The following is a 25,320-nucleotide window of genomic DNA, read 5'->3' on the forward strand; positions in this document are numbered from 1 at the left end:
CGATTTACACAACAATTAAAAGCTAATTGTAAAGGTCCCCTCCAAGCCCACCTCCCTCTTATTTGCCTGATGTAAGCTAGCTAAGTAAGCTAACCGGTAGCCTCTGCTGCACACTGCTGGTCAGCAGAGCAAAGCAGCACGTGGGGGGACGGTGGAGATGCTACTGTTCCCCTTAGAGTGAATTGCTGCTAAAATATGACACTAAATTAATGGTCGTTGTTGTTTTTGCTATTTTGACTTTGAGATACAGACTCAAGCACCTGCTGAAGTAGTTTGTAATCATTACAGTGCAAAACATTGTCGCTTTTCTTTACTTTTACCGTTCTGCTTTTGTTCTTTGTGTTTTTTTATTCCAAAATAAAAATGTTAGCTCAATGAAAGCGACTGCTTTCGTCTCCACACCACGAGCGTCTGTGGAAATATTCCCACACAGATGAGTTCTGTCTCTCTTTCGCGCAGCGGAAAAGTCCAACAACAGCCAGCAGGATGATGGCGCGCAGCAACAAGTGGGGGCAGGGGGAGGACAAGACCGGTGCACTGGATGACACTCAGGTCGGCCAGCTGTCTCTCTCTGACCTCCTCTCGAAAGAGCTCTGAAGTGTGCGATATGAGGGAAGCTTCGTCGGGTTCTCAAACCGTGGCCGTTTCAAAAAGTCAGTGAAGCATCGTGCCTGTTCGTCAGAACGGAAATATTCTTTTTTTAAAAAACTACTTTTGCTGCTCTCGGCGGACCGCTCCCACAGTCTGTGCCCTGACGTTCACATCGATGCGCCTCAAACATCCCGACGTTTGAGAGACAAACTGACTTAACGTCGTTTCCACCCTGCACAAATCCCACACTGCAGAGTGAAGAGCAAAGGTCGAACCTGAGAGAGTGAAAGGTGAATCTGCCAGTTAAACACGGGCCGCTCAAGACGAGGAGCATGCATTTTTACAAAATCGCTCGCAGGAGCGATGCGAAAACAAGACGACGTGATCCGTTGAAGGCTTTCGCGAACGGAAAGCTGCTGAAGGTGCAAAGATTCAGTGAGATCCATCCTGAGATGAAATGACAGTAAATCCAGCTCTGCTCTAAATCCTAACTTCATGTCCCCGTAAGCCGTGGAATTAAGTGAAACTGAAAAGAATAATAAATCAATCAGGGGCCTGAAACTAGCGGAAGGCTGAGTCGTGTGTCCTCTTGATTGACTCAGGAGGTTTAACAGGTCCATATTTGAGTTTTCTGTACATCCTCTTTGGATTAATTCACAAACTAAGGGGAAAGAAATAAGAAGCTTGTAGCAGGACGGATGATAATAATTAGAACAACAATAATATTAATAATAATAATAATAAAATGTTTTCCAATGCAACGATTTGGTATTTTGTTTATATATTTTGAATTTATTCTTGCTTCGAAACAAAACCTGATATTTCTACAACATGTCTAATATCTATGTCGTTCATATCTATAAGCATTTGTGAAATATGCCTTTAAAAATGCCCCGTTTTAATTAGGATGTTGGAAAGAAAGGAGATAAAAGCAGTGATTTTCCAGCAGGACTATGTGTGTGTGTGTGTGTGTGTGTGTCCCCATATTATGAGACACAACAGTGTAGCGTCGGCTGCAGGTGTCTTTGTCCACGGCGGTGGAAAATAAATCACGTCGAAGACAAATAGGACATTTCACATTGTTGTTTTTGTAAGTATTTTTGTTTGTATTTTACTATCTCTGTTATAGACGTTGCATAGCAAGATAGTTTTGCACAGACTTAATTTTTCGATCTGAAAATTTTGCACAGCTTACTTTCCTACAGTGAATTGATCAAAATTATCTCGTCTTTGATTCAGAGCCTGATCGAGCTGCAGGCAGGAGCGACTGCATGGTGTTTCTGCAGAAACTGCTAACATATTATTTTATCTGTATATTTTTACCGTCATGTCATGAACGCCTGACTAAATGTATTTCTGATTCTAATGCATGCACTGCTTCGGCAGCATTTCTATGCATTTTTTTTTTTTTTTTTTACATTTCTTTAAAACACTTTTAAGGCCTGGCATGGCCAGTTTTATTATTATAATATTTTCCTTCTATTATCATTATTATTATATTTTATTTTTACAGTGTCAAAACCTCATCAGCACCTCACCAGAGTTCGATTTTTATTATAATAATAATAATTATTATTATTAGATTACGTCGATTTTATATAAATAACAATTACAAGCAAAAAAATAGAAGAAGGAAATAGTTTGTTTCAAAAATGAACCTCAGATAAAAAAATTTAAATAACAAAAATCTAAACATAAATACGAGTTAAGTCCAGGTTTACATCTCCAGCTTTTATTTTTCCAGAGAAATTTTTTAAGGAAATTTTCCATTTAAATATTAAAACAAACGATGATAAGTCATGATCAAATAAAAAAAAGAACAGACAGAGAAAGCCTGCTGAGAGATTTGCCGTAAAGCAGGAGGATTTTTTCATCAATTTTGCGCTGCAGCAATTGTGATATTGCTTTTTGTTGTTGTTGTTGTTGTTTTGTTTTGTTTTTTAAGTCTCTGTTACCTGAGAAAACACATGGTCAAAGTCTGGTTTTGGGCCGATTATTCGTTACTGGCGTTGATGTGTTTGTCCAGCTCTGCGCCGCTCCGCTGAGTCTGTAGTTTCTGGTACTCCTGGTGCAAACCGAGGAGCTGCGGGGAGGCTGCCGGGCGGAAGAGGCCGGGGGCCGCGTAGTGAGCGCCCGAGGTCAGAGGAGGGGAATACGCGGTGCACTGCGCCGGGGAGAAGGCGTCCAGTCCCGCCTGCGACTGCAGGAAGGCCTTGGCCGTGAGGGCGCTGCGAGAGAAGAAGGTGGACAGAGCCGGCAGGATGCTGCTCACAGGTGGGATGGCGGCGGGGCCGCACGGAGACGGGCTGTGATGGTGGTGCAGGAAGGGGTAGATCTCCAGGCCGGGCAGCTGCAGCGCCGCCGCGCCGAGGCCGTACGCGCCGTGCGTAAAGCAGTGCAGCCCGCTCGGCTCCAGGTGCTGCTCCTTCAGCGGGTCGAAGCGAAAATGCTGCCGCTTGAAGCGCTTCCTCCGCCGCAGGAAGCTCCCGTTCTCAAACATGTCGGAGGAGTTGGGGTCCAGAGTCCAGTAGTTCCCTTTGCCCGGGTTCCCGGGCTCTCTGGGCATCTTGACGAAGCAGTCGTTCAGCGACAGGTTGTGTCGGATCGAGTTCTGCCAGGCCGGGAATTTCTCCCGGTAGTAGACGAAGCGGTGGCTGATGAAGTCGCAAATCTCGCTGAGCGTGAGGCGTTTCTTCGGGCTCTGCAGTATGGCCATGGTTATCAGCGCGATGTACGAGTACGGAGGCTTGACGGACGCGGGGGACTTGGTTTTGGCAGGAGGAGGACACGCCGGGTCCTCCGTCTGGCTGCTGGAAGTCTCCGCGCTGCGCTCCGGCTCGCTCCGAGACTCCTCTGAAAGCGAGAGCTGCTCCTCTCCGCCGTCCTTCAGTCCTTCCCCCACCACGTCGATAACGATATCCTCCATATCCACAAGACCTTCCAGACCTAATGTCATAGTAGATATCCAGGAGTGGGGGAAAAAAAGGCCAAGACCCACCTGGCAACAGGTGGGGCGGGGGGTGGGGGGGAATTGAGTGACAGCTCCTCTCCCGAAACGCACGCAGCCTTACGCACGGTCCATTTCCAGTCCCGGTGTCGAACAAATCCGAGCTCGGCCGCAGTGCCGCTTTTCAACACGCACACTCTGCCGATCCCGAGGCATCGGGATCCAAGTCAGATTTTTTTTTTCTTTTTTTACCTTTGCGTGCGGGGAGGCTCTCCGCGAGCGGTCGTGCGTACAGCGCAAAACGCCCGTGCGTCCTTGGAGGTGTCCAGCATCATCTGCGCGCTTTGCGGCGGGTCGGCTGGATGTGATGTCACGAGCGAGAGGATTCTGACCAATGAAAAGAAGAGCAGAAGGAGACGGGTCCGTACCAGCCGTGCGCTTCTCACCCGTCTCATCACCAGCGGGTCGGTGCCAAACAGACGCGGGAAGGAGGGACGCGCGAAAATTGGGAAGCTCGACACTCATAAAACCAATTGAAGCAATTAAATCCGTCCAAGAATTTCCATGCTTGCATTTGGGTGAATTTTTATTGATCCTTTTTGCTGGAAAATGATCTACATTCAGTGGCTCAAATATATTGACCCATATCAATATATTAGCTTAACTGCTCTCTGCTGGACAAAATGCACAATGAATCAGATTAGCTAACGGCTAACCAAATATATAAATTGAACAATTGATAATAATAAACTAAAGGTTCATAAAAGACAGTGCTTCGTGTAAATTTTAATTATTTGTGTATTTTTAATTTTTTTTTTCACAGTTCTTTTTAATAGTGAAGCAAGTTTCACTTTAGTGTTAGCGCTTTTTGCCTTCGCTAGCTTCACATCTTGCTTCAGCGCAGGGACTTTATCAACCAAAAGTCTTATAAAAGCTCCAAAACTTTTACTGTGTTGATAAAATTGGTCTTAATTCAACCCATGCAAACATTACAGGGCTTGTGGTTCAGGACACAAGCCCTTGATAAACGACAGTAGCTAACGGCTAGCTAACCAAACGTCAGCCAAAGTCTCATCACATGTATATTAACTGTGTAACGCAGCTAATATTGTTAACATTGAGGAATTACTGACAACATGGTTCAGAAATCACCACAATGGATAAAAGTTGGATTGCTTATATTCAATATATTTCAAAATTCCTCCTGACGAGGTAGCGCGTTTCACTCCAGCGTTAGCAGTTTTTTCCAAAGCTATTAAAGACCTACATTCTGCTTTTGAGGCAGAATTTCTCTCAACCACAAGTCCTATAAAAACTTTTACTGAGTTGATGAAATTATTCTTAATCCGACTCCAGGTAAACAAAGTGGTTATTTTCTGGACACCACACTTTTTAAACGAGAATAGCTAACGGCTAGCTAAACCAAGCTCTTCAGCTAGATTCTAATGAAATTTGCTACATAAATGTGTTAAAATTCAACAATTATTGACAAGTCGGTTCACAAATGACTACACCGGATTAAAAATTGAGTTGCTTACTTTTAATACCTGACAAAATTTGTTTCAATAATATTATCAGCTGGACACATTAGCGCTTTTTGTTAAAGTTGGAAAAAAAGAAAGCTTTGCTGGACACAATAAATAAGAATAGCTAAATGCTAACTGAAAACCATTTCTTTAGCTATTTTTGACTAAAATGTTTGTGTCGTCAACAAAAAGAAGTAATTATCAAACATAGCATTTAGATTTTAACGTGCTTGGTAAATGTGTCATTTATTGATTTATTTTTATTTTTTTAAAATAAATTACAGTGCAGTGAGGTAATAAAGAGAGCACAATATAATCTTTTTCTTCTCACATGTGAGGATGTGTCCTGTGTTAATCTAGTGAAAGGTGTTTTTATCCTGCGATTCCAGCCTGCAGGTAAACCAATTGTTGTTTTCACAAAATCAGTCATTCCACTCCTATCCGCCGTGGAGCGTCTGAAAACACGCAATTGCGAGTGGAGCGTGTGAATGAAGCGCGGCTGCATGCAGGAGCCCGGCTCCGGGAGTTTAAGACCCAGCCTCGCGTTGCATGGCGAGCTGTTTGGGGATTTCTCCTTCAAAAACCTCTCATTTCGCAACGGCGCTCAAAAGCGAGCGAGGGCAACCTTTCAAAGGCGTGTATAGAGCCTATATTTTCTGTAATTGCGCGTTTGCATCAGGGCGGAGCGTTTCATCTGCTGTTGTGGTTTTATCCTTAAACAAAGACTATGGGTCATCCGAACAGCAGATCAGGCTGCAAAGCGACAGATCAACCTGCTGCTGAGGTTTCCTGGTGACACGTAAGGTTAACAAAATTATAATAAAAATTATTTTTTTTAAATCAGTTATAGCTGATGTGTTTATTGGGGTTGTATTATGAATAAATGAGTTGCTGTGGCGTTTCTTCCCACATGAGGCCCATGAATGGTGGTTGCCACTGAGATCTGAGAGGTGTATTTCTATTTCTTTCATATTACATCGGTTAATACCAACCAATGCAGCTCAGTAGAAAGATTTCAATGAAAATGTTATATTTATTGTTATCACCATTTAGCACAGAGATGTAAAATATAAGACGGATGCTGCATCATTACTGTTTCTGTTTGATAACAGATTTTGGTAAAGTGACAATATCGTCTAATTATTTACGGTGCAATTAACTAATAGTTATTTTCCTGCAGGAGAATTCCCTCCGTGTACAAAATATATGCAGTTGTTGAACTTGTACTGCGATGCTCACCTGTCAGTCACCTGGTAACAGCAGGAGATGACTGGGTTTTCATTTCTAAGATATTACACCTTTGTGTTACCAAACAAACTGTTTGGTTTTATTTTGTTGTTTGCTTAAAAAAACGAATCAGTAACATTATCTTATCCAACTACTTTAGTTGGAAAAAAAATTATTTAAAAATCTGTTGAAATGTATCTAGTGAATCGCAATAAAATGCGCAAAAAAACAACAAACACACACACACACACACACACACACACACACACACACACACAAAAAAGCTACAATAACCTGTTAGGATTATGTTCTCTGTGCAGATCTAAATTAGATAAACTGGGTGTGCAGATTGTTCAAGCTGGTCGGATTTTAATATTGATTCCAGTTTTTTTTATTTAGCTGTTTAATCTGAAAGCTCTGCGAACAATCAAGTGTTTTGAATCACATCACAGCAGTTTGCTTTATGAGTGCATGAAAAGGATCGCGTTTGGTCTTTTCTCTTTACTCTGCGGCAGAAACAGCCTCTGTTCTCCATTTTAGCGCAAACCCCGACAGATTGCTGCCATAAATAAGCGGCTGATTGAAAGCCGCATCGTGACATTAGGATAAATAAGATTTTCATGCCTTCTTTTTTTTTTTTTTTTTTTTTTTTTTGGAGGCCCTTTTTATGTCTGTGTTTCACGACGGAGCGGATTTTCTTGGGGATCCCCACATTTCCTGCCTCTATGATCGTATTGATACCCCGCAGGAGGCGGGGATAGGAGGGGGTGCTGAGGGTCCGGACTGGGTGGGCTGTGCGGTACCAGCAGAGCTGCAGATGATTTCCACAAATTCATCACAGCATGTCCTGAGATTGGAAACAGGCCCGCGTGCGCTGGATGGATCCAATAAGGAGCGTCGAGTGTCCGCACTTTCAAAATAAAATAAAAATCAAAAATTAAAAAAAAAAAAAAAAAAGGTATGATGATACCGAGGTTCTGGGGACAAGACGTTCCCTCCCAGACGAACCGACCCGTCTCGCACATCCAAGCCCGACTGCTGAGTGTTTCCCGATGCGACACACTGACAAAACCGGCCTCGAGTTCTTTTTCTTTTCTTTTTTTTTCTTTCTTAAATTAAGTTATTCCTGTAAGCCATAAAAGATACGCAACATTACAGTTTGGAACGAGGTCTATAGTTCTTTTCTTCTCTTTTTCATGAATCGGCCAAAATATGGAAACGCTCAAACCAACCGACGCGGGGGCCACACACACACACACACACACACACACACACACACACACACACACACACACACACACACACACACACACACACACACACACGGTTTTGAACAAAAACAAATGACCTAAATTACAAAAGCGAGTGTTATTAGAGTATTACTGTTGCTCTGAGTCGCATGGGGAGTCATCAGTCGCATCGTTTTGCTTTGTGTTGTTTTTCTGTGGTAATAATGAGAACATATTGTTTGCGTTGCGGGCTGCTCCAGTGGAAACCTGGAAGGCGGAACCAGAAATACAGAGAGATCAAATATAATAATAATTATTATTAAAATTATCATTATGAGCCGGATGAAGATGGACGCTCCATCAACCTCGTTGTTCTTTTTCAACATTTCAAGTGGACACATGGCAGAGTTAAAATAAATAAATAAAGATATAGTCTAAATAAATAAATAAATAAATAAAATCAACCCGGTTTACGGCGCCGTGACTCACAGCTGCACGAAACGCAGCTGAGCCAAACCCACCGTCTGCAGCAAACACGGAGTTCGGAGGGGAAGGACACGTGTGAATTTCACGAGCCGAGGTTTCTCGTTAACACGGTGTGTTTATAGGCTGACAGACAGAGCCACGCTGCCCGTCTGCGCATCCCGACAAAGCACAGCGTACCGGAACCAACGGGGCTCCTAAGCCCGTCTTGTTGTTGTTGTTGTTGTTGTGTGGCAAAAAAAAAAAAAAAAAAAAAAAAAGAGAGAGAGAGAGAGAGAGGAAAAAACTTGACGCGCAATCAATCATAGGCAGGTGGGGGCTTTTTTTATTTACTTATATGTGGCGCCATCTGGTGGCGGAAGTGTGCGTCTACAGTCTTATCAGAAGTTCTTTTTGAATCAATTCAGTCCAAAAAATAAACCTCTTGTATTGTTTAGAACTCGGTTTTAGAATATGACAAGAGTTTTTTTTTAAAAATACAGCAATATTAGCACACCAAAAGGGAAATCCTGGGCTGTGAACTGTATTCATTCTGCAGAAATACTTTGGCAGGAATTGCTTCAAGTTTGTTGCTGTTGAAGATAGCTATATCATGATCATTAAGTCAGTTTTTGGCACCTTTGGTAGAGTGAGCACGTCCTAAGTCCTGCTGGAAAACGAAATGAGCGTCTTCTTAAAGCTTAGCTCCGAGCTAGTTAGCATGGCCATGTAAACTGGTTAAGTTATTTCTTTTGACAGGAAGCGGTGCATTTCTTCAGATGGCAGTATTTGGTCATGGAGGAGAAGCTTGATTTTTTTTTTTCTAGTATGTGTCTAATACTAGAATGGACGTTGTCTTTTCTCAATTTTGCTCGATTCAAAACTCCTTCGCAGACAGTCTGAGATTTCTCCTGTTTACTTTGATTCCTCCGTGGGATTTCAATTGGGCCAATCAGAGAACAGAAGGAGAAGCTGTGAACCATGATGTCAATTTTCTGCTCTGTTTGCTTGAGCAATGTCAGGTGACATTAACAGTCACCTCATTCGGCTCTGCCCTTCTCTCTTAGCAGTGGAGGGTGGCTGTTTCACAATGCAGGCAACTTCCGGTAAGCCACATATTGCGTACATCATGACCAAACGTTAGTGGCTGGGTGCAATTTAAAACCTCATCAGAGTCCAAGCCAGGAGCCCAGACTATCTGGATAAAGCAAATGGCGTCAACAAGGGGCTAGAGGCTAGTCTCATACCAGGCTGTTACGACATGGTGAACATTTTATCAAATATGGACAAAACATATGCTTTACAAAAATATGTTTTTCTGTAGGCCTGTCCAAGGTGTACGCTGGGTGTAAATGAGTGATTGACCCTGACAGCAGCGGCTAGTTCCTACAGTGTTGTGATCGATGACCTGAGGACCGGAGGTAACGCAGAGCAGAATCCCACAGGGGTAAGTTTGTGCGTTTACCTCTGGAGAAGGCAGAGGAGATTGATTATTGATAATGATTGACCATTTTGACAAATAAGTGAAAGAAAATATCAATAAAAAAAATAAAAGTTATGTACAGCAACGTTAAGGCTAGAGCTATTCATCCTCCAATCAGATTTAAAATAGTTGGGCAAGAGTATAGACTGGAATCTGAGGGAGATTAGGGTGATGGACAGGGGGCGTGTCAATCTCAAAGACTTGGAGCTCGTCACGAAAGATTATTTATCAAAAGGCTAGTGGAGGTGTAGTAAAAAAAAAAAAGAAGCTGGTCAGTAATTGTGAGATTCTTTTGATAGCTACAAGCTACGACTGGCCATGGCTGCACAGTCGGTGGCACTATTGCCTTGCAGCAAGAAGGCCCTGGGTTTGATTCTTGCTGTGTGTGCGTAGGTTCTCTCCAGGTACTCTGGCTTCCTCCCGCAGCCAAAAAACACAACTGTCGGGTTGATTCATCTCTAAATTCTTCTTAAGTGTGAGTGTGAGCCTGTCTGTCTGGTCGGATAATGGATTTTAATAGATGTAAAACGATTATTAGCACAGATTTAAAGTTCAAAGAGGAACAGGTGAGTCTCTTCTTTTATACCACGTTTTGTTTTGTTTACCTTTTTTCCTACCTTGTTGAGAAACACTGGTCTGATTTCCTAAGAATGAATCAACGAACATCTTCTCATTGTACAGCAGAGGGCAGTATTGGACCACAATATATAGATACATATTTTCTCTGCAAAACCCCTTTTGACTTTTCCAAGCACTTCCAAACACTCTGCAACACAGACAAATCAATCACTTACACACCTCTTTCCATTCCATCGCAGTGCTTTTTAACTAAAACACAAAAACACATCATTAAACTACGTTCATAGCTCCAGACTTCATCAGCCTCATTCTGACCTCAGTTAACATTTTCATGCGTTGACTCAGAAAGTCCCCACTTGGAGCCAAACGCCTGTGGAGCAACCAATATTTCCAACATTTTTTTTTGTTTTTCTGATTGGTCCTGACAGCAGCGGTTAGCTCCTGTAGTGTTGTGACAGACGACCTGAGGACGGAGGTAACGCTGTGCAGAATCTCACAGGGGTAAGTTTGCGTGTTTGCCCCCCGCTGCATGCGCGCACGGCTGCACCAACCCACTGTGGGAAGATGGAAAAACGACAAACAAGCGCACATCGACACATAAAAGCTGCAGTCACTTCCTGTTTTCTCTTTCCCCCCTCATCGTCTCGGTAATCTATACTGTCATCGTTGTGACTGAGATTGCTTTGATGGCAGGTTGCAGCTTGTGTCAGAAAGCATGTCACAGAAAAATCTCAAAGGCTTTGCCTGCAGAAGAGTGTGCTGACAGATTACACTCCTGGTTATTTTTTGCGAGGCCTTCCAAAAGGCCTTGCAAAAGTGAGAAGTGAGGAGTCAGGTCGGGTCATGCAGTTTTGGTAACTCCAGAAACCACATCATGATTTACGTAGATAATAATAAATTGGAGCAGCTGAGCCTGTGCAGTTCGCCAATGTGGGCGATTTTCTGAAAGGCTCAAACTAAGAGAAGAAAAGTAGATTTTTTCAGAATGCTGTCATCTCTCCAACCGCTCACACAATTAAAACCCCCTAAAATCACACATTAAGGAAATAGTTCAGGATGTTTTTTAAGGTTCAGTGCGCTTAAAATTTTATAAACTGTTAAGGCAGCTCTCGACTTCTCCCATCTTTCAACAACTCCAGCCTCATAAACCTATGACTGATTTGTGTGGATGCTGTTTCACTCTCTCCTCTAAACCAATTATCAATATCTGCGTTGGATGGTTATTTATGCAACAGCCGATTGCTCACACAGGTGATGCAGGTATGAGGAGGACGCAGTCACTAGAAATTCCTAAATCATATTATCACCCAAAGTGCCTTGAGATAATATTCAGTCACAACGAATGCTACAAAACAATTCAATCAAGTTTGGTTTGTTGTACAAATTATTTAAAAAGTTCTACGTGAAAGGAAACCCATCAGGTTTTGTTTATTATCTTTGCAGCAATTCCTCGTACCGAGAAAATGTCGGAAAAATGTTGGAAAAAGATACAGCAACTGTTAGAGACAGCAGTAGCTCCCTTAGTGGTTTCATCTAGAAAAGAAACACGTATAAATAGGAAGAAAATAATTTTTGTTTTTTTTATATATTTGTTAAAACTATCACCATTTTGTGACAGAATGTTGTGTGACAGATAATCTGTGAAAAATGAAACGCCCTTTATCTCCTCTCAGTGCTGCTATTGCCTTCTGAAGAAACAACAACCAAACACGACCAATCAGAGCCAGGAGGAGGGTCTTAGCGCTGTCAATCAACTCATTGACGTGCTGATGGAGGAACAACTCACCATTACAGGAAAGCCATTTATTTGCCTCATCGGTGGCCAAGCTAACTAGCCTTAGCATTCCTGACATGCTCCAGTATGAGCACCATGCAAACGGGCGTGATTGACAGAGCTAAGCCCCGCCTCCTGGCTCTGATTGGTTGTTTCTAAATAGCATGGAAGAAGTCAAATGACCTCAATCTTTCCACAGATTACCTGTCTTTTTCTATACTGTCGCAACATAATGTCAGTTTCAACAGATAAGTAAAATATATTGCTTTTGATGAAAGTTACATTCTGCATCTTTAAATGATAATCTATAGAAGGCAGCTGACGTTCAGTGGAAGGAAACACGGGGTAAGATCTAACGTCTATGAAGACAAAAAAAAAGAGAAACAGAGCAGAAGAGTAAATTGTACAAATGGATAGCGGAGAGTAGTAGGAGAAAGCAGCCAATTCCAGCAGTATTTGCCTAAAAACAGGATTACCTCAGAGATAATCTACTATAAGCTTGATCAAACAAGAACGTTCTAAGCCCAGGCTTAAAAATAGACAGGGTGTCTGGCTTTGGACTGAAACTGTGAGCTTAAAGTAAATCTAGGAACCAGCAGCAAACCTGCAGTCTGAGAGCAAAGCAACATATGGATCAATCGGATCTCTGGTGCCTGATGGAGCCTGAATATTAAGACCTTTATATGTGAGATTTAACAGGGAGCCAATGAAGGGAACCTGAAATAGGATAGATACATTTGTTTTTAATGAGTCGGACATTTGGTGCAGCACTTTGGATCAGTTGAAAGTGAATATAATTGTACTGGGAGGCTGTCACATCTTTCTAAAAACATCTTTCTTAAGATGTTTTTAAGAAAAAACATCTTAAGAAAAATCATACAGCTATATTACAGATATTTAAACTTAGCATTCTTAAATAAATAGTAACAGAATCACTTGCAAAGAAAGCAAAAATCACTATACATGACATACATTTAAATGTTAGTACATACATTTATAAGCCATATGTTCTCACAAAGAAAGTTGAAAAGTCCAGAGTATTGATTTATGATGTATGATGTGAGAAAAAACATCTTTCTCTGCCAATTTCTTTCTTTTTTTTTTTTTTTTTTTACAAATATAACAATCAATCGTATCCTTACTACAGTGACCCCACAAAAGACTCTGGTGGCTACATTTTTGTTTTATTTCTTTATTTCTGAATAATTTTTGTACATTTTTTTTGTAAGACTCGAGTTTTAGCTTTTTAAAAATCACGGTCCACTTGCAGGTTACAGAAAGTTGCAGAAAAAACAGGATTCCGTGACTTTACCATCAGTTGTAACAACCTAAGTGAATTGTTATGAAGAGAAACCTATCAGTGTAAAAATCTATAAAATATTCTTTCGCGCTTCGGTTTTCTATGAACTTCCCTAGCTGGAAACGCTTCCCTTGTTTTAGCTCTCAGCACGTCTGACACAGGAAGATCACTGGTGGCGCAGAACCTCCAACCTCCGTTTCCTGCGTAAATAATCACCGGCTTCTGTTTAAATAACCTTCAAAATGCAAACATGATGAAGGTTTCAGGGTTCAACAGCGGAGCACAAACTTTTATATGACTGAGTTTTTTTTATTGGAATCGATGAAGACGGACATTTTTTGTTTCTTTCAATCAAAAGAAAAAACATCTTAAAATTGTCCAACACAGTGCCTAAATAGAGACACCAATAGAGCTCCATATTAACTGCTTTTAACCTTTTAAAGGAGCCTCACTTCATACATCTGGAGCCGCCCCTTTAAGTGAGGAATGTATGAGCGTTCCCCCTTTAAATAGAGAAGCTTAACATTTGTCAGAGCTGCTGGTGTGGCATTAAAGGACCGCAGTAAATTACTCCCCGACATCTGAAGCAAGTGGTTGGATGAGAAGCACTTATCCTGTTGGTTTTCAGAAGAAGAGGGGCCCTGCAAAGCAACTGGTCCTCGAACGCCCCGGGGTCAGACCCCCTTGGGGGGCTCGGGTGTGTATTTAGTGGTTAGAGTGCTACATGTAATGACCTGGTGTGCTTCAGGAACGGGGCCAAGAGCCCCCCAACAAAGAGGCCCGGGGTGTGTTCACTTGTACATTAATTTAATTTAATTTAATAGAAATCATTAGTTTTCATAGCTTTCGCTCTCAACAAATCTCAGAGAAAAATGTAGTATTTTGTCATCATCACCTGATTTAACCATGTATGTTATTAATGTGAAATATTTTATTTGGGACATAAAATAATAGTGTTCCAGCTTTTAATTTCCTTTCAAAACACTGCGTTATTGTTGAAATAAACCAGAATTTCTCCCGTCATTCCAATAAAAAATGACAGTTTCTAACTGACTGAATTTCCTTCTTGTTTGTTTGGACGCTGACAAGCTTTTAGTTGTAATAATAACTAAAAAAAAACATCAACCAAAACCAAACGTGGGCCTATCAGTGATATGTGAAGACGGGACATTACAGGACCGATTCCCACCCGGCAGGTTCAGCGCTGACGCTTGCATTCCTTTACTGCAAACCCACCTGGTGTTTCTTCTTTTTTTTTTTTTTTTAGCCTTCACATGTTTTCCACGCCTGTGACCTTTCTGACATCCCTGGACAGCAGGACCACAGGTGTGGACGGGTTGAAGTGAGACATGTAATAGCTCGGATTTCTCCTGTGTGGGTTTTCGGTTTTCCTCTGCCAGTGTCCGAAACGCACACGATTCTGGTACAATCAGTGGAAACGCAGAAGGTAAAGCAACAACAGTTTCATGGTGGATTTGAATAATTTCCTAAAGTTACGTCCACCAACCGAGTGTCTTTCCTGGAAGAATCTTCACCACCTGGTCAAGGTCGCCGAAGTTTAAAAAAAGCTAGTCAATGCCAGTAAATATGCATCGCTACAACAGATTTTGCTGATTCAGTGGAAGAGTGTGATCGCCTGTAAAATGTGAACTTTCACCTCAGCCCTCCCTGGCGGTTTCCGCTAATAAATCACTTAAAGTGTGTGTGGGTTGTTTTGTTTTATTGCATGTTACAGCAGATCATGAGTCCAGGACACGTGCAGTACGTTGACGGCTGCTTCCTCGCCATGACCGACCGGTGATGGAAAGTCCAGGTCAACTTTTTTTTGTCACCTTTTGACACTTTGCAAACACAAACGAGAATTTTTTTCCCCCCCTGTTGGGGTTTCATGTTAGGGACCAACACAAAGTAGCGCATAACTGGAAAAGAACATTTTACAAATTCTTCTTTGGACGTTGTGTGTGTTTGGAAGCTAACAGCTGCCCGAACAAACCAATTCAATTTAGTGTATTTGTACGACTCGCTGCACGCGACATCACGCAATTCAGAAAGCGGTCCACTCCGCCATGACGGATGTCATGAAACAGACACTTGGTCGCCTAATATTGCTTTTATTTAGTTTATTTCACGATGAAAACGATCACAAGGTGCTGCGCAAACACACAAGGACGCACAACAATGACCACGTGAAAAACGTCATTTCCTTTCCACTTGTCTATTACGTGGCATTTGGCCTGAATACATTGAACTTTGTGGATGTAAAAAAGTTCAAGGAACGCAAATGAGTTTGCAAGCCTGGAAGCATTAACGCAAAGAGCAATCACAACTTGACCGGCAGTGAACTGACTCAATCAATCAAACTTATTTAACTCCAGATCCGTGTTCACCACCCCCACGTGCAGGGCCCTTACATGATGAATTCGAACGCCCGCCGTAAGATGACGACTCGTCCCACCGAGCCACAGCCACACCTATAAAACAAGATGACAAACAAAAAACCTATATGTACTTAATATTTCGGGTGGTTGGGGCTCTCCATCATCATCATAACTCACAGCGACCGCAAAAAGACAATTCAGACTAAATCCGAACAGGCCCAGGCAAGCGGACAAGTTGACTCAGTAATGTTTACAACAGTAAATAATTTATGACTAAGCGGCTCGATGTGTCACCAATGGAATGCGTTTCGCTTTGTGTGTGTGTTTGTGTGTGCGCGCGTGTGGGTGTGTGTGTGTGGGAAAATGGTGAGCAGGGCTCTCATTAGGCTCAAAGATATGCCAGTTATGGAAAGGGGATCACTAACCAGCTTCAGCTTCCAAGCTTCTCCAACTAGCTGAAGGCCAAGAAAAACAGGACTGGAAGGGGAAAATGTTTGTCCCTTGAGTTTTTTTTTTTTTTTTACACTTTTGTTTTTTAAGTTGTGATGAAGTGAAAGGAATTTGTTGCTTTAGCGATAAGGTCTTTGCTGGGATTGGCTTTACTTTTTGGCTGAAGTAACGATGTTGTGTAATTGTGTGCTTTATTTTGCTGTCTTTGAACAGTCTCGGGGATCTTTGGGAGTTTCCCCCCCCCCCCAGAGCGATTGCATGTCATGTTTTAAGACCTTTTGTGAACTTTAGCTACACCTACACCTTTCTTTCAACAACTGTTTGCTCTTTGCCATTTGCCCAGTAGAGTCGTGCCATATTGATTGTGAAACACTGAAAGAAATTCAGAACCACATCAACTGGAAATTAGAGGTGGACATTTTACCTCCATAGTGATTCTTTGGGACACGTTAGAGCTGATCAAGAGTCTCCAGACTTTGACTGAGCAGCTCATTCAAGCCACATTTCAAGTGGATCACACAGGTTTTGTCCTGCAGCAGGCAAAGTAGTCAAATGGTAGTAGTAGTAGTAGTAGACACAGTAATCCTTTTCCACTTTGGGTGCACGTTCAACACACTCCAGTGGAGCCATGAAAGTCGACCCCTACAACAGGAATGTATAGACAACTATATATATCTATTTAAAAAATCAAGTAATGCTTGTTGGTCTGAATACAACACATGGATGAATAGATGCATAGAAATAAGTTTGGGTATGATGCAAATTTGTGACTTCAGGCACAAGTTTGAGTGAGGTCACAAATTTGTCACACAACTGCCTAAATTGGATACATTTAGGCAAAATTGCCTGAACTTGATAGATTCTTCAATGTCAGACATGTAGAATGTGTCGTGCTCAACAAGACTTTGACATTAATTTACATTACCTTCTCTTCAAGCCATTCAGGTCGATCATTACAGTATCTAACTGTAAGAGTCACAACTGCATGTCATTAACATTGTGACCGCAAGGAGGCAGCAAAGTGCTTCCATTGATATTCCTGGTATGTATCAAATATGCATCGACAGGCATCTCGGCTGTTTAAAGACCAATGAAGTGATGGTGTATGAAATTACAGAAAAAGATTTTCAAAAAGAAAGGAATTTAGTTAAAGTGCTAACCACTTGGTTGTAAAGTGCAGCTTAACTGAACTCAGCTACATGCAGTTATTCGTCAAAATAAACCACTTCACTGAAGCTTCAGTCCTGCAGCAGTACCAGCAGGACTTAGGTGGATTCAAAAAACATCAAACTAATGCTCCAACAAGAAGCTTTTATAAGTATGAGTGTACTTTAGCATGACCAGCAGATTTATGTGACGTTTTTGCTTCTTGGATGACCCTTAAACAGCTTTAAAAAGAGGACTGGGTATTGCCCTGCATACTTCTGGACAATGAAGACATTAAGTGGACAGATCCTCCCCCCTGGATCCCTGTCACCCATAAATATTTCCTTTGATTTATTGGAGAGTTCTTGCTGACAGTTTGGGGCCCCTCTCTGCTCTGATCATATCAGGCTCAAAAGCTGTCATCATCCTAATGTGGCTGTGTTTTTATTGCCGACATTTGACCAAATGGTGACCATAAAGTTGCCACACAGACCCTGAGCTGCTGATGAGAATGGTGATGTTTTTTTTAGCCACACAGCTCTAAGCCGGGCCATCTGGAAGCCAGGTTTACGTCGCCACGGCTCAAAAAGAGCTAACTGGCGGCACTGAGAGATTCTTTTTTTAAGTCGTACGCACCGCAGCAGCACTCACACAATGTGAGCGTTCAGCCTCCTGCCCTTTTTCTGCGCTTGGCGGCAAAGCCTCAATCACACGACGCCAAAATCCCTCGCATGTTGCATCGGCTTTGTGAGATCGACATCCTTTCAACTGAATTCTTTCTTTTGTGTTTTTTTTTTTTCACCCTCCATCATTCTCGCTGCGTGACTTGATGAAAGAAGTCACATGTATCGGACGTAAAACAGACTTAAGTTCAAATAAAACAAATGTCCTCGAGGTCTGAGTGGCCATAAATCACACTTGTCATCAGTGAAGCAGTAAAACATTTTCTCTGAGCAAGGTGAAATGATCCAGATTTAGTTCAGGAGGTTTCCAACATCTTGTGTTTACATTCGTGTTACGCATCAAGCCATGTTAAAGCGCAGGAAAAAAAACAACTAAATTCAGGAAATGCTAACGTTACTGAATTATTGACCATTATTTCAGTTGGTCAAATCCACTTTGCATCGATCGCGGGGACTTTTTATGTTTCTTTCTACGTTTTCTTACTCAATTTGTTTCCTTTAATGAACAACTTCTGTTCTGTTCTATTTATTCTGTCCTCTGAAACTTTGCATGGTTTTCTATAAACATGTTGTATTTTAACATTATCCTGTGTCTGCGTTTCTGTACACACCCTTGCAAAAAATTCCTTGAACATTTTCATAATTTCTCAAGTTCCAGCCACAAACCTCACTATATTTAATTGTCACATTAGGTGACAGACTACCAGAAAAGCTTCCTTCCACTTGATGGAAACCTTTCTGTGGTTTTTCAAAGAAGAAAAAAAAAGATTATGGCTGAACGCAATTTTTTTGACTGAAATGTTGCTAAACACTGGAAGAAAGTTGCTGAGACGGTGACAGTGAGGTGAATATTGTTAAGCCTCTCGCATGGAATAGTGAGAGAGGACGGAGGCTGATTTTTAGACCTTTATACATAAGATCGGCTTCGCGTGGAATACTCGGGCGTTCGCCAATAATCTCCCAAAATCACGAAACATATCGATGTCTTCCGCCGACACAAAAACACAATAGTTAAAGAGAAACATCAACCCTGATGTTTGAGCAGATTTCCGCATAAAACATGGCCACAAACTTCTGACCAATCACACAACACTTCACAGAGAGCTCGGGCGAAGAATGCCACCAAAAAACTGGCTGCCAGGTTTGAAGATGCTACGTCTTCATTGTATGAATCCTTTACAGTACCCTCCTATTTTGCCCATATGTGGGTGAGGTAACTTTGATTAGAGGGTGGCTGCGTAGGACTCCTTCATGCTGGCTCACCCTGTTATTTCCCCCTCGTCCGTGTCAGGCTGGGCTCCCCACAGGGTGGGTGGGTCTGTGACCTCCTTCCCAAGCCCAACCACGAGCGAAGGAGGCACCACTTACTCACAACCCACCCACCCAGCTGCCTTTAGGTCCAGTTAGAGATGTTCTCGAGAGCACGGTGTTGGAGTCTCTGCAAACCCTGACAAACTCAGCGCAGCTGGTGATACAAACATGTCGTACAAACTGTCTTTGGAATTTATGTTTTCCTACTCCCACTTTTTCAGAACTTCCCCCGACCCCCTCTTTCTCTGACTCTTATCCTCCTAAAATTCCCCCTCCTTGTTTCCCACCCGACTGTATTCAGAGGGCTTGAAAACAAACTGATTGCGGCCTCTGGGTCGGGACGCCCTGTGAAGGCAGACGACTCTTCACAGGAGTGAATAGAGAAACAACTTTAAAAGCAACTTTGAAGTGGCACATAAATGATTCTATCAGGTTGAAATTTGGAGAATACACCAAACTTGATCCGTACCAGAGCTCGGTCCACATTGCCAGTGGTAAGTTAGACGCATTTCTGGTGAGTTGGACTTTGACATTGATTTTGTTCAGAATCTTTAAGGACAGAATTCATCAGAGCAGCCAAAGTGTTGAGAGACTCCAGTTTGGTTCCCCGGGATATGTTTTCTGTTTTTGGGGGGGAGGGGGGGGGGTGGAGTTTGCAGATACTGTGGTTCTGCAGACCGCGATCTCCTGCTTGCACGGGAAGAGTTTGCAGCCAAGTCTGAAGCGGCCGGGCCGTCCAAATCCGACACCGCGGCCTTGAGCCGGAGAGGGTAGAGTACCTCCTCTGGATCGGGAATGAGGTCCTGGAGTATCTCAGGTTATTGTTCATGAATGAGGCAATAAAAAAAGTGGGCAAGAAATCAATAGACGGACAGACAATAAATGCAAGAAGTCCTGGAAGAAAACTGAAGTGATTAACTTGGGCCTAAAGTCGAACAATTTAGATTCAACACACAGCTTGAGTTGTTACATGTAATAACTCAAGTGTTTCACCCTCACATTAAACTACAAACTTGAATAAAAAAAAAAATCACTGAACTGATTACCACCAAAGTACATTAAAGATCTGCTGGTGTTGTATCAACCTTCCAGGTCTCTCAGGTCTCCTGGTTCTGGTTCTGGCCTGCTCTGCATCGCCAGACAGAACCAAACATTGGTTGCTCTAAGCTCCACTAAAATCCTGAAACACAGAGTTGGCAAATAACAACTGGAACATCTTTCACTTTGCCATTGCAATGTACTTTGTTTTTGTTTTTTTGTGTTTTTGTGTTTTTTTTGCCTGTTGTTTTATTTATCTTTCTTATTATTATACAGAGCATGTTGAAATGCCTTGTTGCTGAAAATGTGCTAAGGATATATGACTGCTTTGCCTTACGTTACTAGCAGGACACAAGGACCACAACCTTAAATGTAAAGCAATACGTTAGAAAGATCTAGTCAAAGACCAGACCTGAATCAAGTCGGGAATTTGCATCAAGACTCTCGCTTGTTTGTATTCCAAATCCCGGTCTAATAACTTAGCGCTGTGCTAATAACTTGATAAACATGGAAAGGTTCAACAGGGATAAATACTTTGAAAGGCAGTTTCTCTAAGTGACTCTAGGAGGATCAAAGTAATACCTGAGACACGTCACGACTAGCTGGCCAATTACAGGTGAATTAAAGAGATTTTATTGCTGTTTTAAAGGCAGTTTAACAATAGCCAGAGGCTGATGCATGTCCTTACCAGTGACTAGATGAAATGCTCATTTTAAAGGACATATGGTGCTTCACATAAAACACTGTTTCTAACCGTGAGAACCAGCCTACACATCAAACACACAGCAGGGTCGGTGGGTTTCTATTTAGCTCAGAGCGAGTGATTCAGCCCCTGCAGCCACGTTACATTACCATCAAAAATACAAGGGTTTTCACCTTCAGGCCTGCTGGCATCACCACAAGCCTACATGTCTAAACTCCTGACAGAGACTATCTGGATATGCATATCGTTTTGATTTTTTAAAGGAGTGTTCTGTTGTTGTGCAAAACACATAATTACAAACTGTGTTCAGCTGCAGAAAATGACTAATTACCAAATTGGAGCCATACTCAGGCCTCCACATCGCCTGTCTTTCATTTCGCAGGACACAACGCAACAGTTTGAACCCAGATCGTCGACTCTGCGCCAGAAGAGGAAGAAAAAAAAAAGACCACTGCGAACTCATCTGTTGTTTTAAAGCCCTAACCGCGGCAGTAACTGTTGAGCGTGAATGTATGGTTTGCATCAGAAACATTTCAGAGAATTGAAAGTCACACCAGCATGCCGCCAAACAAACTGAAGAAGAAGAAGAAGAAAGAAATGACCACAAATATAATCACACTTTGGTCTCAAAGGCTGAAATATATTCTGTGCTATTTAGATAATAAAATTGTTTAGAGGTGACAGTCTTATCTGTTATTTCCTTTAGCATGTGTCACCTATCCTTAAGCGGAACGGAACTTCATTTCCCCGCTCGTCTCGCATTTTACGCTCAGTCATTGCAAAGGATGCATTTGCAAGGCCACTGAAAGTTGTGTGAAAATAGACAGCAGACAGAAAAACAAAATGTCATTTTTCAGTGCTGTTGAGTGAAACTTTAATCCAAACACAGCAAAAAGCACCATATTGAATGTCTGAAAGGCTTTTTTTTTTTCCTGATATGATTAATTTGTTAATTTACTTCTTGGAAAGCTCAACCAAAGCGCGGTAGATTTACATCTACACTGTAAGAACCTGCTTTTACTAATGGATGGTTTCAGGCTCATATTCAGGACTGCAGGTGTGGATTCACAAACTCACTGAAGAGGGGGGGTGTGCTCTCCTCACTAGTAATAAACCAACCATGCATGGGATGATGTGCTACTTTCACTGTAAACTTTCACTGTGCACTATTTTCAGTTTATTATAAAGTGAAACAAAAACCTAAGTGAATCATTTTTATTTTCAAAGTTTAAGTAACTGTTCCTACCTCCGTTAAGAAAAGTACATCATTTTATCTAGCTGATTTTTTTATTGCTATTTTGATTTTAATTCAACAATGAAAATAACAAATGAGGTCTAAATTTAGTGCTAGTTTTCAAGAGCTTGTTGTCCAAATCTTAAAGGCTGATAGTTGATCATTAGTCAGACCATCTGATCATGTAGCCTTCCTGCAGTGAGCTGCTTTACAGATCAGCTCATAAATAGGTAGGAGCTATCAGTCCTATCATTTTCAACAGCTAACTATGACCAGCACATAGTTAGCACCTATCATATAGGTATAAGTTAACTGTGTGCTCCGAGTTAATGGAGTTAGCACCGAGCTAATTCCATAGCTATCTATGGAGTTAGCTTCTAGCTATGTGCTGGTCATATTTAGCTTTTACAGTTTGGTGTCCAGCAGAATATGATGTGACTGATGTGTTTGTATAGGTTTCTCATAGGTTTTTAAAATATGCCAGTTTACATAAAGGTCCAAAATGCTGTAAAACTAGTGTGTTTGAAGATTTTTGCGTTGGAGCAGAATTTAAATTTGTTTCCAGCTTAAATTGGCTAATTCTAACCTCAAATGTGCTAGTAAGCTTAGCTTCTCAGCACCGAGGCAGCTGTAGATGTCCAGAAAAAGGATTAGCTGCATGCTATTTTGTCAGAATAGAATTAAACTACTTAAAAATGTCAAGTTGCCTAAGTACTTAAAAAAATAATATTTTCCAATATATTTTTCTGTTTACAGATTTTTTTTCCTGAGAAACATTGTCTATTCAAATAAATCGCCTGGCAATTGTTTGAACAAATAAATTTTGACAATTTTGTTTGAAACAGCCTCCATTCTGATATTGCATACAAACATGTGGGGGAGGGACAGCTGAAGGAATCATCCAACACCCTTAAACTTTTGTGCCTCTTTTGAGAAAAAGATGACATGCTGGGAAAAATACGTAAGGCACAACTAGAACTAAATTAAGTAATTAAGAAAAAAACTAAACAAAAGAAAAACAATTAAATTTGCTGTTAAAGGCTTGACTAGGAATACAGTCTATGATCCTGAAATAGCAAAGATATTCAGCATAACTTCCTGAATATTCAGGATCTGGACGCGATGGCCATCTTTGGTCACCGTGGCATGTTGGTACACACCAACATGCTCAGACACACTCACAGGTCTAAGATGCAGGTGTTTTACAGATAACGTTGCCATTAAATACATCTTGTCTTTACTTGTACCATGTACTTTTCAACAGTGTTGCGATAATGATTATTGTTCTTAATCCATGCCTCCTACCAGAGGACATGCAGAGCATAACCTTATTAGTGGAAGGGAAAATACAAACCACAAATGCATATTAGGGCACAACCAAAAGACCAGTAGAAATTCTCACTATGAGCCAAAATGAAACAATTGTACAAGCCCTCAAAAATGTTTAGAAATGTCTTCAGTTCTTCTGATGCTAAAACCTTCCCCCCAAAAAACAATAAAAAAAAAACCAGCGCTTGAAACAGAAAAACACCTCATAAATACCTTAAAAATATTAATACCTAAGCTGAGGAAGATGAAGCCCATTGACTGCCTCTTGGTGGTAATTTCATGATCAACTTCCTACTTTTAGATGCAAAATGGTAAATGTCGCTGTTACTTCAAGTCACGTGGAGTCCAGACAATCCTGGCACAGCAAAATAAAAGCTGCAGAGATATAAAACAGAATAGGAAACAATAAAAAAACCCCACTGAGGAACACCAACAAAGTGTCTGAGAAAGCCGCTAAGCAAACACAATGACAGAGCGGAGTGAGAATGGGTCGTTCATTGAGGGATCCGCACTGCTTTTTCTGCAAATTAGCCTTTATGTTCATTCTTAGGCGTGTTCGTCTTGTGGGAATTTTGACCGTAAAGCCGTGCCGTTTTTAACCCTCACACGTTAACTGCCAGGCAGCTCAAAGAGAGGGCAACGAACAACCCGAGAAGGCTGGCACTTCAGAGAGGGGGGGGGGGAAACAACGACAAAAAAAAAAACACATGAAACAACAACAACAAAAAAAATCATTGGGCAATATTCTTAACACCTTCAGTTGCAAACCACAGACGCACAAGTGGCACGCCGTCTGTGTTCTGTCAGTGAGAACTGTGGCTGAAAGTCGGTGTCTGACTGAAGCAGAAATCTGGGTCAGACCCCACGGATCTGCTCGTGCCCCCACACTTTTTTGCAAGCCGTCTCGGTTGTTTTTCCTCTCAGTTTCACCAAGCAGCCTGACATTTGAGTGGTTCTCATGAGGACACAGCACAACCGAGGCCCGGTGCGTCACCTCGCCAACGCCAGTTATTAGTAAGCTCTGAGTTTCTAAAGGTATTACACTTACACTGCCAGGTTTCCCATAGTCGGCTGCAATAACATAAATAAAAAAGAATAAGTCGTTTATGAGGAAACGTGTGTGCACTGCGATGGCAGGAATCCAATCGGGGTTCGGTGTGGCGTTATGCAACATTTTCTCTTCATTCAACATTGCGGCCTGTTTCTTCTTTTCCTGCTGATGTCTGTTTTCCCACCGGACAGAGAAATGAATAGTCTCTCCTGAGATCTGACAGAGAATTTATCAAGGGCAGCTTAGCAAGCCGAGAACCCCCGTTGTGTCACACGAGCCTCGGCTGACTGTGACAGAAAACAGAAGAAGTGATAGTGAAGAGCCTTTGAGAGCCTTTGGCTGCGTTTGCAGAGAAACAGGACGTGTTTGCAGTCGCCCAGCTTGTCTTATCAGGAATCACAAGCTCTGTAAAGAATCTGCAGGTACGGGGGATTAAACTTTAAGGAGGCTCGACCTCTGAAGCTTTCGATGAAATGTGATCCCAATGTGAAAACCCGTTGTCATGTTCACAACTCTAAAATAGATGTGAACATGTTCATTGTGTTGTCTTCAATTTTGTTATTTTTGTTCTTTCTAATTTCTTGCCCTGCAAAAATCACTTTTTTGTCGAAAAATAAGTGTGAAAGAATTTGACATTTTAATTTAATTGTATTTTCTTCTATTTGCCAGCCTGGCAGTTCTGATACCTCAGGACAATTCAAGCCTGCGTCTTTTGGTACTTAAGCCAATTTTCACATTGTGATCATCAAAAGCCATTATTTTTTTTAGGGTGGATTGTTTTTTTTTTTCTCTTTTCGACAAATGTAATCAACTGAAAAGCTCTGCACACACAAAATTATGTTTGTGGGAAAATACAAACATAATTTTTCCCTCTTGGGC

The 25,320-nt window shown here is 41.7% G+C and overlaps 1 protein-coding gene across 1 annotated transcript; it reads right to left on the bottom strand.

Moving 5' to 3' along the window:
- Positions 1 to 2,322: 2,322 nt before the first annotated feature.
- On the bottom strand, positions 2,323 to 3,984 carry foxd7 (forkhead box D7). Its single transcript, XM_055035574.1, has one exon. The coding sequence runs from the start codon at positions 3,545 to 3,547 to the stop codon at positions 2,585 to 2,587; it is 963 nt and encodes a 320-aa protein (XP_054891549.1). The 5' UTR covers positions 3,548 to 3,984; the 3' UTR covers positions 2,323 to 2,584.
- Between the last annotated feature and the right edge of the window lie 21,336 nt (positions 3,985 to 25,320).

The sequence above is a fragment of the Poeciliopsis prolifica genome, unplaced genomic scaffold, assembly GCF_027474105.1.
Source record: "Poeciliopsis prolifica strain line A6 unplaced genomic scaffold, Auburn_PproV2 SCAFFOLD010, whole genome shotgun sequence".
In the NCBI taxonomy this organism is placed as follows: Eukaryota; Metazoa; Chordata; class Actinopteri; order Cyprinodontiformes; family Poeciliidae; genus Poeciliopsis; species Poeciliopsis prolifica.